The sequence below is a fragment of the Vicia villosa genome, linkage group LG1 (assembly GCF_029867415.1).
Source record: "Vicia villosa cultivar HV-30 ecotype Madison, WI linkage group LG1, Vvil1.0, whole genome shotgun sequence".
NCBI lineage: Eukaryota > Viridiplantae > Streptophyta > Magnoliopsida > Fabales > Fabaceae > Vicia > Vicia villosa.
The window spans coordinates 237944882-237959926 of record NC_081180.1 but is presented as its reverse complement, the minus strand read 5'-3'; the positions used below and the strand labels follow the sequence as shown (position 1 = coordinate 237959926).

At 31.6% G+C, this 15045-nt stretch overlaps 1 protein-coding gene across 2 annotated transcripts; it reads right to left on the bottom strand.

Annotated features, from left to right (window-relative positions):
• Positions 1–946: 946 nt before the first annotated feature.
• On the bottom strand, positions 947–6308 carry LOC131644996 (secretory carrier-associated membrane protein-like). 2 transcript variants are annotated; one of them, XM_058915644.1, is made up of 13 exons: positions 6199–6217; positions 6103–6164; positions 4855–4974; positions 4680–4742; positions 4215–4248; positions 3842–3964; positions 3280–3342; positions 3078–3171; positions 2037–2082; positions 1883–1950; positions 1696–1744; positions 1382–1447; positions 947–1263 (listed from the first exon to the last, which is right to left on the bottom strand). In XM_058915644.1, the coding sequence occupies exons 2-13, from the start codon at positions 6157–6159 to the stop codon at positions 1174–1176; spliced, it is 873 nt and encodes a 290-aa protein (XP_058771627.1). In that variant the 5' UTR covers positions 6160–6164; positions 6199–6217; the 3' UTR covers positions 947–1173. The 2 variants fall into 2 exon arrangements, with proteins under 2 accessions (XP_058771627.1, XP_058771626.1); XM_058915643.1 differs by having other exon boundaries at positions 6103–6308.
• Positions 6309–15045: the final 8737 nt, after the last annotated feature.

Here is a 15045-nt window from a genome sequence, read left to right as displayed (position 1 = left end):
GAGTAGTTGAAAAACGTGAAAGCTAATGTATAGGGGTGTAGTAGTGGAAAAAAGTAATAAATGTTGCATTGATATTCTAAAGAGACATTTATTTTGAAACATAAAAAAGTGCAAATAAGACACTTATTATGAGACGGAGGGAGTAGATTTTTTTAGTGAAAGGTTACGTGTTCACTATGTCTATCCAAAAACTTCTCTATTTTTATTGTATCTTAAACATTCATATCCATGTTGAAAATTAACTTGTTAATACAAGTTAGTATCCAATTATGCGTTAATGTTTAAAATGATTTTTTTGACTGATAATACTTTAGTACTCTACAAATGTCAAAAACGATTTTAATATAATCAACACACATGGTATGTGAAACTAGTCAAAATAATTTCAATGTCAGTGCTCAGTACCATACCTGCCATGAGAAACTAGAAGCTTTGTGATAAACTATGAAATTACAAATGAATATTGTACTTCAAGAAAAATCAATGACGATTTAGTTTGAATGATCATCAAACTAGCTTATACCCAAAATGCCAAATCAAATAAAATCATGAAGTATCATCACAAGTTGTTATTGCACAAGCATTGCATTTGGTACCGAACAATTTTTTTTAATATTGAATTAGAAAATTAAAATTTTAAAGTTATATCTAGAGAATGTTCGAATCAACCCGTGTCTGGTTTGAATCTAACATAAGTTATGTTGATGATCTCGTCGTTCAAATTCATCTGAGTCTCCGGCTTAACAAAATTATAAGTGAATCCAAATGAATTTGAATGACAAGATCACCAACATAACCCCCATTATGGATATAAACATTAGAGGATGGCATTCACTCACCTTTCGTTGAACATGAGTTCTTAGATGTCAATTTGCAAATGAGGTGAGCAAGCATAGAGTGTTTATCATCATGTGTAAGGTTATTTGTCCAAACAAAGTGAAAGATCTAGTCAACAAAACTATATATTTATATAACTCAATAAAATGTAGCATGTTTTAACCAACCACGTAATGTATACACTTTCTGATTATAATATACATGTAACAGGTAGCATATTAAACAAGAGAGAACCAGAGACTAAAAATTTCGATGAAATATTTTTATCACAATTTCTATAAGTAATTTACAACACAACCAAACACAAGGGCATTCATACTGCAATCACAAGGTGCTTCATCGTAGAGCAGCCCCCATTGCTCCTAGTGCAGCTTCCCTCTTCATCTCAGCAGTCTTACCACCACCACGGAAATGCATGTATACTTGCTGTATGCAACCAAAGCAAAAAATGAGCAGGTTGCAGGTACTTTGCTTGCGTGCTTTCTATGCGAAAGATGCATCCGTCTTAGGCAAAAAAAGTTTAAATATTTAAGTGTAATCAAACCTGGATAACCCAGACGCTGATCAATGTTTCAAGACAGAAAAATCCAAATCCAATGAAGTAGAAAATCTATAAGAAAATGGACAAAAACGAAACCAATCATCAGTTGTTCCGAAGCAGAAAGCAGCAGATCGACAAAAATAAAACCAATTTTCAGTCGTTTAGAAGCAGAAAATTTTCACTGTTTGGAAAATTGGGTGAAAAATGTTAAACTGGCTTAGCATGTGTGAAATCGTGTAAACAAATTGGAAATGTTACGACATATAACAACGAAAGACTTGCAGGAGTCATAAATACTTCAAGACAAGCATACTTACCCCAACCAAAGTATAGTCACCAACTACATCTATGGCTGACAGAATGCCTCTGCATCAATAAGAAGATGTCACTAAGCATAAGGCCCATAAAATGAGAATAACACAAGCTATATACATAAGAAATTAGGAATAAGCAACAAAGTCATGTTAACTGAGGTGTGTGTGTGTGAATAGGAAGTCAACATACGTCAAGGATTTTCCTTTGAAAACTATAGGAGGAGCAACTGCAGCTAAGATACAGAATCCAAGGTGAAGCTGTAAGCAGAAAAAGAAATGAGGGTAATTAAATTTTGTCCAAATGCAGAACAAAGCTAACATGCATAAAGCGAAATAGTCAATACCAGGTAAAACATGAAAAACCATCCAAACTTAATAGCACTGTCAGTCCTGCAAAAGTAACAAAGCAAAGGATCCATGATCAAGAGAGTAATCAAATCAGAAATAACAATATGTCAATGGCTGGATGCACAATCTTGCTACATCGGTGGGATCAGGGCCAGGGAGGGGAACACCCAAGGGGGTGACCCGCTAGGCCATAATATCCATATTAACTTAGTGTTCTCATGAATGCTACCATAAGTACTATTTATCAGTCTGGGCATTTCAACGAGGTCACTAGATAGTTCAATTAAGGCAATATTTTCAGGAATAACCATTAATTGATACAGAAAAGTACTAGAGCACATTGCTTTTTCCAAATGCATATTTTTTGGAATAGATTTGAGAGAAACCAAAAAAATTAAATAGAAGATTATCAGAAAACAACTAATTTATATTTTTCAAAGTAATGATAACAAAAGCCTTTTTTTCCATTAAGTGGAGTAGGCTATCATAAACTATCTAAATAAGAAATAACAACTATTTAAATCTAAATCTTTCTTAACGGTTTGGCACAATATTCGTCTAAATCCCAACAACATGGCCAATGCTCAGCTTTCTCAATGTTAACAATTCTCCATGCCACTCCCTTCTACCTTTAGTATATAAATGCTAAACATCTTTCCTCCCAATCTCTCTTTGTAACTAGGTGTTATAATCTAACAAACTAACTATCGAAACTGTACTGTAACTAACTAAAGATATTAGGGAATATCTAACAGTGAACAACATTATCTTTGCAGAATGAGATGACAGATTAATGTTACGGTTTGATAAAAAAAACACTCCCCCTTTGTAAAGATAAAAGTTTTAATGCACCAGTTCATTTAAATAACTAATTTAAAACTTCTACGGTTATTCTTAGAATTACAATGGGCATCACCAACCTGACAAAATTTTAGTCATACACTAAATGAAGCTATATAAAAGAAATGCTTGAAATTTTTTAAATTTATTGACAAAAATTGAACAGTCAAATGCATATAAGTATTGGAAATAATCACCTAAATGCACGATATAATGGGCGATACCACAGGGCATATGCTCCAGGAACTCCTGCTATGAAGTAGATAATAGCAAGAAACCATATTTTTACACCTAAAACAAACAAGGAGGAGTTAGACATGCATAGAAATTTGTTGAATCAGGTTTGTATTTCAAGCCATTCAATAACCATAATGATTTTTCCTCCATATATAAACTGACCTTCTCCCTTAATCCAAGCTGCAGTGACAGATACAACATTCCATGTAAGGCACAACACCAACCCTGCATCATAAAATCTATCGTCAACCATCATTGACAATGGACTGTATCACATTGCATATTGTTTTTAGTATAACAAATATTTGGGTTGTAGAAAACAAAAAAGAGAAGAATGCCTTCAATGCTTATCAGTATACAAAGATGTAAAGTTTGTCATTGACATCAATTAAAAGCAGCGCTTCACGATGCAACCTATTATTTAGGTCTTTCAGTATCTTAGAATTTGGGGTGAGCCTAACTCAACCTTACAGAACCAGTCTGCTAGATGAGGGCTGCCCAAACTTTATAAACACTACACATGTCATATTTCTAACCAGTGTGGGACTAAATTCTCTCCTTCACACCAACACAGTGAAGGTGTTGGAGGCTGCAATGAAGGCAACCCAAATGCCGCAATTAGATGACTAGGGGCGAACCGAGGTGAAGGAATTTCCAACACAGTACTACCTCGCTCTACCAATAACCTTCCTCAACAAGAAGAAAACAGGATATGATAACTTACCTAACAACGAAAAAAATGCAACATACTGCAGTCTTTGAAGGTGAATTGGAATTTCATTTGCGATATCATGATGAATAATTGGGAAAAATGGTGGCCAGTTCTTCTCCTCAATAACAATTCCAGCTGCAAAACAAAGTGATTACACGCCAAGCATAAAAGAAGAACTACAAATATTGATTGTCAGGTAAAAGCACCAGTCCAAACTTTTATAGGAGATAATTTCACAAATCAAGTGTGTAAAATGAGTGGTCGCATCTCAACTAGAGAATCCTCAAGTAGTAGTTCTATTCCAGCAGTCAATTGAATGCGACACAAACAAAAACAACTAAAGAAACAATTAAACTTAATCACAAATACCGGAAACATAAACTACCTCGTGCAATTGCTTCTTCTTTCCGTCTGACTTCCTGCATTTTGACAAAATCAAAAGATATAAAATGTAGGTAAATTTCAAGGTATGTATAGTTAATAAGAAACTAATAATTAACTGAAAAATAAGTTTCAATATATACATTCTATACATCAAATAGAAGACACCAAGATCAATAGAGGACAACACCATGTGTAAGAAGATGCATTATTCCAGAAATCAACCTACCTACCTTCTAATGGACGTTTCAGATATCATCATACCATCCAAACATTAAAAAATAATATAATATAGTAATCATACAGATTCAAGCATTACAATTCTGAAATGTTTATAAAATAGTAATAATTTAGTTTATATTAACCAACAGGGTTGTTAATTAAGTAAAATATGTATTGTTTATCAATATGCATTAAACACTAATCTAGCTAACTGTACATGTAGAGGTGATTATATCCCATTCTATACCTGTTCCCGTTTTCGCAATTCAGCATCCTTCGCCTGGAGTTCCCTTTCCTTCTTTTTCACATCCTAATGTTAAAACATAACATCAGAAAACAATCAATTCTCAAAACATAACATGTATACAAAGGTAGAAATATGGTTATAAAAAGGATCGGTATTTCAACAAACTCTTTTATACCGTTGATGTATTATCAAGAGGTATATCAACAGTCGGTCCAAAACCATAATTATAATCAGCACGATCAGGATTCAGAGGTGCAGGTCTTGAATTTGTAGCAGAGGCAGTACTTCTAGGATTCTGAAAATTTAAAAATATTTATGTAAGCTATGAGCAAGAAAATTGTGAATGACTCATAGGGGTTTTACTAATAAAGTGAACCATATTTAAAAACAACAACAACCAAAACCTTTTCATACAAAAGTGATTTCAACTATACGAACCAAAAGTGATTTCAACTACATTTTTTCTGTAAAAAAAAAAAAACTATATGAACCAAAAGACACACTACAATGCAAGCCCTTAACAATTTATGACTCTTTATCAAAGTATGACAGAAGCCTTTAACATGGATTAAACTCAAAAGAGAAAAAAAGGTTGGTCATGGACCAAAAACTTTTAGCTCAAACACTTTATGATCTCCTACTTTCCAAACAAAGGCATCACAATCACAGAAGGACCGATACTTTATACCAAGGTTTTAGAAAACCGTATTGACTGTTGCCGATACTTTATTCACTGTTTTTATATTAAAATCAAAGTGTGATTAATTCATACCGTGACGATCGTAATCGCGACGACTGCAATCAGTATAGCCGGTGAAAACGGCCGCGACAAAATGGTATTGACTGTGGTCAATACTTCAATGTTTTTATATTAAAATCAAATTGTAATTAATTCGCAGTGCGACGACCGCAATCAGTATAGACAGTGAAAACGGCCACAACAAAATGGTATTGACCGTTGTCGATACTTTATTCAATGTTCTTATATTAAAATCAAATTGTAATTAATTCGCACTGCAACAACCGCAATCAGTATAAACGGTGAAAACGGGGGCGACAAAACGGTATTGACTGTTGTCTACTTTATTCACTGTTTATATATTAAAATCAAATTGTGATTATTTCACTGCGACGACCGCAATCAGTGTCAGTTACAGCGACCAAAATCGCCAATTCGGAAATGATGGATGAATTGAAAAACCACAAGATCAACTCAGTTATAGCTACACAATTTATTAACAATTCAGTTGGAAACCGTCTTAGAAGAAATAAAAGTGAAATCAAACAGAAAAAGTGCAATCGGTTCAAACATAGTAAGTATAATTCAAGTCAAATAGAGTATGAAGTAGAATAATTTGAATTCCGAAATTGCGAAGATCGGTGAACAAGATCGAATTGAGAGGTTTTGGAAAAGAGGACTTACGGAAAAGGGGTTGACTTGTTCTTCGTCGAAGGGGTTAGGGTCATAGCGACCGGCCATGAGAATGAGATGAGAGGAGAATGGAAGCGGTGATGAGAAGAGAGGAGATTGGAATGAATGAGGAAGTTGAGATGAAGTTGAAATATTTGAAACTTCTTATGCAAGAGAAGAGAATGTAGAGAAAACAACAACAAAAGATAATAATAATAATAATATAATAAAAAGATAAAATGGGAGCAGTTTTAGGTGCCTTTGGAATTTACAGTAGACTTTAAGACAGAAGAAGGGTCTTTACTTTTGGTCAGCTTAATACGTCTTGAAATGTATAAACTATAGAGTATAGAGAGGAGGAATAGACTTATCCAAGGAGTATTCATTCTTCAATAATGTCTTTCTTTTTTTTTTAAATTAAATTTTTTTTGAAAAAAGAGTTTATAGTAAAAGAGGAAAGTTTGAACAAGATGCACAAATTAGTTGTATCATGAATTTAAAAGAAAAAAAACTAATTGTATCACTAACTTATCGAATCATGGCGTGGCGCGTTGATGCATTATCGGAGCGTGTCAAAAAAATTTATTTCATTTTTCAAATTTTTTTTTTGAAATACATATTAGAGCGTATCGAAGTATCATTGTGTATCAGATACGATTCAACTCTCTCACACAAACACTCATATATATATATATATATATATATATATATATATATATATATATATATATATATATATATATATATATATATATATATATATATATATAGGAGGGATAAGCGATAAGGGTTTTGTGAAATCTTCTAAGATGTTAATTGGTAAAAGGATTGGCGTTGGTTATATTCCATTCTAATCAATTAATTCTTTTTTTCAAATACAACTCAAACAAACATTTTCAATTATTTTTTACCAAAAAAATTTTATAAAATTTTTTAAATAAAAATATTCTCCTTAAAAAATCAATTACTAAATTATCAAATCAATTACTATAATTTTAGTAATCAAATATTTTAATGAAACAAATTTATTTAATTATATTTTTAGTAATCAATCTTTTTCCTATTTCATTTTACTAAAAATTAATTTTTTGTTGTGTATTTTATAAACATGTAATATTTTTATTTGTAGTGTATTTTAACCATCAAAATATTTTTTGACAAAAACAATTTTATAATGAAAAAAATTAAATTCTTGGTACTGTATTCTAACGATTTATTTTTTTGACAAGCACTTTGTTAAAGAAATTTTATAAAGTTGTTTCGGTAAAAACATTGAATATTATTTTGTTTGAGTTGTAATTTAAAAAATAAATTATTCAAGTTTTTTCTTTTGGTTATAAATATTACTACTGGTACTAAACAATATGCACTAATTTATTTAAATAAATGTTTTTGTAAAACAGACACGTTAAAAGAGTTGGTTTTTTAAGCACCAGATTGATAGCTAAAGTGCCAAAATAGCTACATTAATTAAATAATTGATTGAAAAATAACTTAGTTTTAGATATGAAAATAATTTTAAATGAAATTCAATAAATCATTATAATTAAGAGAGAGTCTTATGGTTAAAAATAATAAGGAATAGTTTTCTCTCTCCACATTTAATTACTTATTATTTTTAAAAGAATTAATGGTGAAGATTTGGAGTAAGTTATAATAACTTACTCCTGTAATAAATATATCCTCCTATATATATATATATATATATATATATATATATATATATATATATATATATATATATATATATATATATATATATATATATATATATATATATATATATAGGGCATATCATATGAGAATGACATATTTATATGAGAATGTGAGAATGAATCTGAACCATTGGATTTTAAAATAAATGGTGGAGATTATGGGTGAATCTTTTTTTTCTCTCTCCTACTTCATTTATTTCAAGATGCAAGAGAGAGAAAAAAAAGATTCACCCATAATCTCCACCATTTATTTTAAAATCCAATGGTTCAGATTCATTCTCACATTCTCATATAAATATGTTATTCTCATATGATATGCCCTTATATATATATATATATATATATATATATATATATATATATATATATATATATATATATATATATATATATATAGGGAGCATATCAAGTGAGAGCATTTTATAATGCGAGATGAGAGGAACAAATATCAACCATTGGATATATTTGATATGATGTTTTCTTTGTTGTCAAAGTTATAAATTAAAGTCAATTTAAAAGCTCATTTATCGTTGATGTGGAAGGAAAAATGTTAAGTCATATATTACTTAATTACTTGTTGGTGTAGGCTAAAATTCAAAAAGAAAATTTGGAAAATTTAGGTCATTCTTAGAATGAAGAATGAAGAGAAGTGAGTGACAATCGAAACATGAAGTGAGAGACAAGATAAGAAGACCAGCGTGATAACTTGGCTATTTGCTAAAATGAACGAGGAAGACAAGTATTCTTAAATGAATTGAAACAATGAACAAAACAAGAAAATATTCTAGTAAGTCTCATTTTTTTCGCCCCTTTCTAATTTAGGGCTTGTTGGGTTCTCATGTTCTGTTCGTGTAAGATCCTTTCACATGTTGTCTTTAAGGCTACGTTTGGATATGTAAAAAAAGAACAAAGCCCGATGGAGCGAAGCGGAATGGAGCAGAATGAAATAAAGGTGTCATTCCATTGTTTGGGTATGTCATGATGGAATAGAGTAATTTTGTCATTCCACCCAAATTGAAAGGTACAAAAAATGATGGAAAGTGATGGAATGGGATGGAATTCATTCCATCTGATACCTCTCCATTCCATCCTTTTTTTAATCAATCCAAACGATGGAACATAACTTTATTTCATTTCATTCTGCTCCGTTCCATCTTATTCCATCAATCCAAACATACCATAAGGTTCTGAGTCTAAATGTGGGGTTTTATGGTTTTCTATGGGGTTTAGAGTTTTCTCTAAGTTTTAAAGATTTAGGGATTTTTTCACATGTTTGTGCAATATGATTGTGCATTAAGTTGTATCATTTTGTTTTTAGGTTAAAAAATGGGTGAATTTATTAATGTGTTTATTCATTATGGAGGTTCCTTTGTAGACGCTGACTTATCCAATCATGAAGGAATTGTTTCAGAGCGAAGATGTAATCTTGATAAGTGGAGTTATTTTGAGGTGATAGGGATAGTTAAAGAAGTAGTCACAACTTATGCAGTCTAATTAGATAGGAACCATAAGTTCATGAAAAATAACAAACCAAGGGTTATGGTTAGTTGCAAATAAGGATATGAGTGGAATGCTTATTGTGTCAAATTACCGAAAGAGGATTCTTGACAATTGAGGAAAGTGGTGGACATTCACAAATGTAGCAAAACTTATAATGTTAAGATGACGACTAGAAAGTGGCTAAGTAAGAGAATTCAAAACTCTTTGAAAGAAAATCTTAAGATGAAGATCAAGGACATCAAGGAAAATGATCAAAGGAAGTGGAAAGTGGGTGTAAACAAGACAAAGGCAGTTAGGGCAAGGTGTGTAGCTACAGGCATAGTAGATGATACATTCTTAGGACAATACAATAGAATTTATGACTATTAACATGAAATTCTAATAACCAATCTTGGTTCAATAGTTAAGGTGAATGTTCAACCGATTCTAGATGAGGTCGTTGATAAGAGCCTCATTTCTAGAGATTATGCATATGTTATATAGCATGTTAGGAGAGATTCAAGCTATGCAAACTTGTGACGGAACTTGATAGATGTTTTTTAAAGAGCCTTTGTGGAGGAAAAATATTGTCAGCCATAGAAAGAGATTCAAATGATCAATTGATATCAATACCTTTTGCGGTTGTTAAAAGGGAAACAAAGGGCTGCCGAACACGATGTTGTTAGAGGTATGACTAAGTGTCATACCTATACATTCATATCAGATCAACATAAGGTATTTTAATGTTTATTTTCATGTCTATTGTGTGTTTGTGCTATTTTGTTAATAACTTAGTTATTTTTATTTATAGGGTCTATTGTCGGCTATCGATGAGTTTTTATCGGATATTGAACAAATATTTGTGTGTACGTCACTTATACAACAACTTTAGGAATAAGTATCCAGAAAAGAAATTAAAAGAGATTATTTGGCAGGAGCTTAAGTCAACTTACTCACAATCTTGCCATTTTTTCATGTAATTGCTTCTATGAAGAGTAGGAACTACAAGATAGAAAAAGTACATTCCTAATATTTATAAAAAGTCCAAGTATCATGAAGTTTACAACCTTGTAATTTATCCTTTTAATTAATTCCAATATACAAATCAAGACAACCTACCCCAATGTGGAACCACCATTCTACAAAAGATGTTAGGAAGACCAATCAAGAAAAGGAATCTTGAGCAAGGTCAAATTGATGAATTTGATTGTAAATGAGGAAGACAAAATTACATTTTAGGTGTAAGAAAAGTGGAAATAACAAGTCAAATTATAAGGTTTCACTATAATATAATGCAACTTATTCAAGTCAGGCTCAGATTATTCAGGCAACTTAGGCTCAAACACTTCAACCAAGTCAGGCTCAGACAACTCAAGCAAGTTAAGGTCAGACAAATCAGGAAATTCAAGCTTATATACCTCAGGCAAGTCAAGCTCAAGCAACTAGATCAAGACAAGCTAACAAGAAGAATCATACTCTAGAAAATAGATCAAGACCTGTTAAAAGACTACTCAGCCTCGAGGTGCATGATCAAGAGTCGAAAAAAAATACAACTTAGTCTCAAGGATTGGATAAAGAAGTACTACAAAATTGACAAAGTAGGACATTATGAGGTCATCAACAAATGTTGAATCACCAGGTCCTATAATAAGTTAAGTGCGGCAAAGAATATTATATGATTTACCACTAGACTCGGTTCATTTCTGAAAAAACTGAATACTCAAAGCAAGAAGATAACTTAGATTTCTATTAGTTTATGATTTGGTCTGTGTTTTGGTTTAGGTTAATTTTGATGTTTTGGTTTATGAATATTCTTGAATGAATGTATGGTTTTAATGAATGCTGTAAATCATATTGAACCCTAACTTTAAGTAATTCAATATTTTGGTACATAGTTAATCAATATTGTGCAACTACCAATTAACAAGAATGAATGTTAGACAAAACCGATAGAAACTGAATATACAAAACCGATGAAAACTGAATATACAAAATTAAGTATACAAAATTGATGCAAAACATTAACTGAGAAAAAAAATTAACTTAAGACATTAATTGGGAATAAAAAATTAATTGGAAACACAATTTCTTTAATTTCATTTCATTAAATTAGAAACATTATACAAATAAATTAGAACATAAACATAAATTTTTCCAAAATTACACATTAAAATTAAACAATCAATTTGTACATTAAAACAATTATAATTACAAAATATAATTCTTCCAAATATTCTTCCACTTCATTGTGTTCTTAAAAGTCACCTCAGCTTCTCATAATTCTTGCTTTTATGCATCAATTGTGTCTTTGTCTTTCAATTCATCCTTCAAGTTGAACGAGATTATGCATATGATTTTATTTGTTTTTTGTTAAAATTTACAACCTCATTTTTTGCTTCACAATAAATTTTTTTTTCTCATCTTCCACTTCATTATAAAACCAATCAAAATAATTTTACTCAGTTTATGTTTCCCATGCAAAAAATCAGAAAAATATCACCCAATATCCCAAGATGATATTGGTGAAGAAGTATAGATATTTTTGTTGGATCAAGCACCTATTACTGTACTAAAAGAAATTTTTGTTAGTGAGAGCGCAACTATATTTCCTTATAGTATAGAGCCCTCAAGGGGATGCACCTATCACCCTAGGAGCCACGGGCTGGGCTGTTAAGCTCATTGTAACAGTGACGCTAGATAAATAATTCCAACAATTTTACCCTATAGTGTGGACATTCCTAGAATTGCTTCCTAAAATTAATAATTGTTGTAGCCCTTCTAAGCACAACGAAGTTGTCACACTAATAATTAAGTCTCAATCGCTTCTTCAAAGTAGAGTAAACCTTCAGTTTGGAAATGTTAGTATAGTCTCCCCAATTACCAATCACTTTATGAGAGAGAGAGAGAGAGAGACAAATTTATAGAATTCATTTTTGTTCTTCGTTTTTGGAATGGTGATGCCCTGTGAGAATGAGACAATGAAGATGAATGCAATGTTAAATAAGAAGACGGTTAAGTTCTAATGTTATGAAGAAGCATGAAGAATAAAAGGTTTATAACATATAAATCTAACTTGGATGCCATGTTTTGATGGCCAGAGTTTAGTGTGAAAATATTTAACATTGTTTTAGAAAAATGGATCCAAAGGACAAATTTGAGTCAATAAGTAAAGTTCAGAGACCAAAAAAAGGCATTTTTAAAGTTATGAGACCAATTTTTGTTGGTACAAGTGGGAAAAGGAAAAGAAAAAAAGCGGAAAATTATCTAAAAAATAAAGTCCCACTAGCATCAGCTAGCAGGAGAGTGATGATTCCAACAAGAGGCTCCGCAAAGGGCCGATACACCGCATCATTATCAGCCTCATATTTTTCTAGATAGTCAACACAAGCATTCCTCTCTCTAAGAGTATGAAATAGTTGAACTCATTATTCCCTAGAGAGAAGCTTTTTAATGCTGTGAAGAATTGCAGCATAGTGGTGTCAAACATTAACAAACTCTGAGATAAGCTTGATAGTAGACTTGGAGTCAAGATAACACATAAGGTATTTGATGTCAAGTTCCCAAGCCTTCCGTAATCCATGATATAACGTCTTCAGCTCAGCATGAAGGATGTTGGAATAACCAATATTATTCGCAAAACCGTGAACCCAAGCACCATTAGCATTTCAAATCAATCCACCAAAACCCGAGACGTAGGAATTATTGAGGCTACTGCCATCAACATTCAAATCATATTAATACCTTTGTATGCATTCCACGTAATCATTCTTGTTGGATGAGACATATTATGCTTGGGAAAACATTTACCTAACATATTAGCATAATTCACTGTGATGAGTTTCAAAGTATAGAAATATACCACCTCATTTGCAAGACACGGTTTTCTCCTAGCGCGCCACAACCATAAGCAAACAGTAAAAAAGATAGAGCCACCATTGATGTCATATCTAATCCATTCATATAAACTATGTTGGACATGTGACTTCACATACAATAGGGGTGAATTTTGTGGTTCAAAAATACTTGGTTTTGAAAAACTTTGCGGATAAAAATCAGAGTTTAAAATCATTTTGAAAATAGTTTAAATATTAAGCAGTGGAAAATAAATTGCAGAATATAAACTGCGAAAAATAAAGAGTTTAGGAAAAGAGAGGAACACCGAGAATTTTACAGGTTCAGTCCAGAAACGATTTAGTCTTGTCCCCAAGAAATGATCTTGAGAGTATCCAATAAACTTTGAGAGCTTTTAGTAGGTAATACTCACAAACCCCCTTATATTAGTAAATTTAGATATCGTATCAAATAAATTTACTCGTGCGGCTGCACGAGTATCTAGATAGTTATTCTCTGAAATCACTTTTTCTTCAACAACATATTTTCTCGTCTTTGTAATTATCAGTCGAGTTTGGTTGCACAATTCGAAAAGATTGATATATATATATATATATATATATATATATATATATATTTAAATAAAATTACTGACACTCCAACTTTAAATTTCAACTTATGATTTAGAAATCACGATGTAGTAATCGTGTTCAAAAATTATGGGGTGTGAACACCATTAATTAAATGACTCTCTAAGTTGGTTGAATATGAACTATCATAACTCAAATATGTTTTATCAGTGCTAGCTAGGAGATAATTCTAACATGTTATCATTAATCATATCAACAATTGAATCCTTTGGAGTTTATTCTTATTTTGAAAAAATATATCATTAATATTATCTAAAAGAGTTGAATATGCGCTCTCAAGAGTAAATGCAAGAGGGTTGCTGGAAGTTGGAATAAGAAAATCAAATGGGATATTAAGTGTGATATCCACATGATTGCATTATATAATTGTACCATCACCAATATCCAAAACCCACTCAGAAAAACATTTCCTTTTCACGTTGTCTGAATTTGAAGCAGCCACATATTCTTAGTTAACTATGATGAATTAATGGTAGCATATACAATTTCGTGTCTACTTCCTTTAGGTATAATAGAAAAAAATCGGAAGTCCCCTCGAAAACCACAACTTTTCCACCAAATAAAATATTCAATATTCGTTCATCATAAGAACGAAAAATGTCTCTAAAAATATGATCAACAACTTCGAAGAAATGTTTGTGCATTGCACGAGATATAAGTATATTATCTTATTATATTATAATTACATATATGTATATGGATGGAGAGAGAGGGAGAGAGAGAGAGAGAGAGAGAGAGAGAGAGAGAGAGAGAGAGAGAGAGAGAGAGAGAGAGTTTTGCTTGTAATTTTGAAAAAAGATTTCAAAACAATGTAAAACTTGAAATGTAATTTGATACAAGGATTGAATTTGGACACGCTTAAATACTTTGTCATAATGAGCTTGTCTTGGAAAGGTACAGAAATTGTAATCCTTTGATCTTACACACGCGTTAAAATTGGATAAAATCCTTTATTAAAAAGACAAATACCTAGGTCGTGTAGGTCATCATTTCCCTATTATAGATATGCGCCAACAGTTAAGGGCTAAAGCCATCTACAAATCAGTTTTAACGTGTGTAGTAAGATCAAAGGATTACAATGTATGTATCTTTCCAAGACAAGCTCATTATGAAAAAGTATTTAATGTTGCATGTGCTTCTCCAAAAAAAAAACGCTTAAGGAACTCCTCTAAGAAACGCTTGAGACTCGCCACAAGCGACGCTTGAAGGACTCGCCTTAAGCAACGCTTGAAGGAATCACATTTGTAGTTTTTAAATAGTATGATGTGCATCCAATTTAA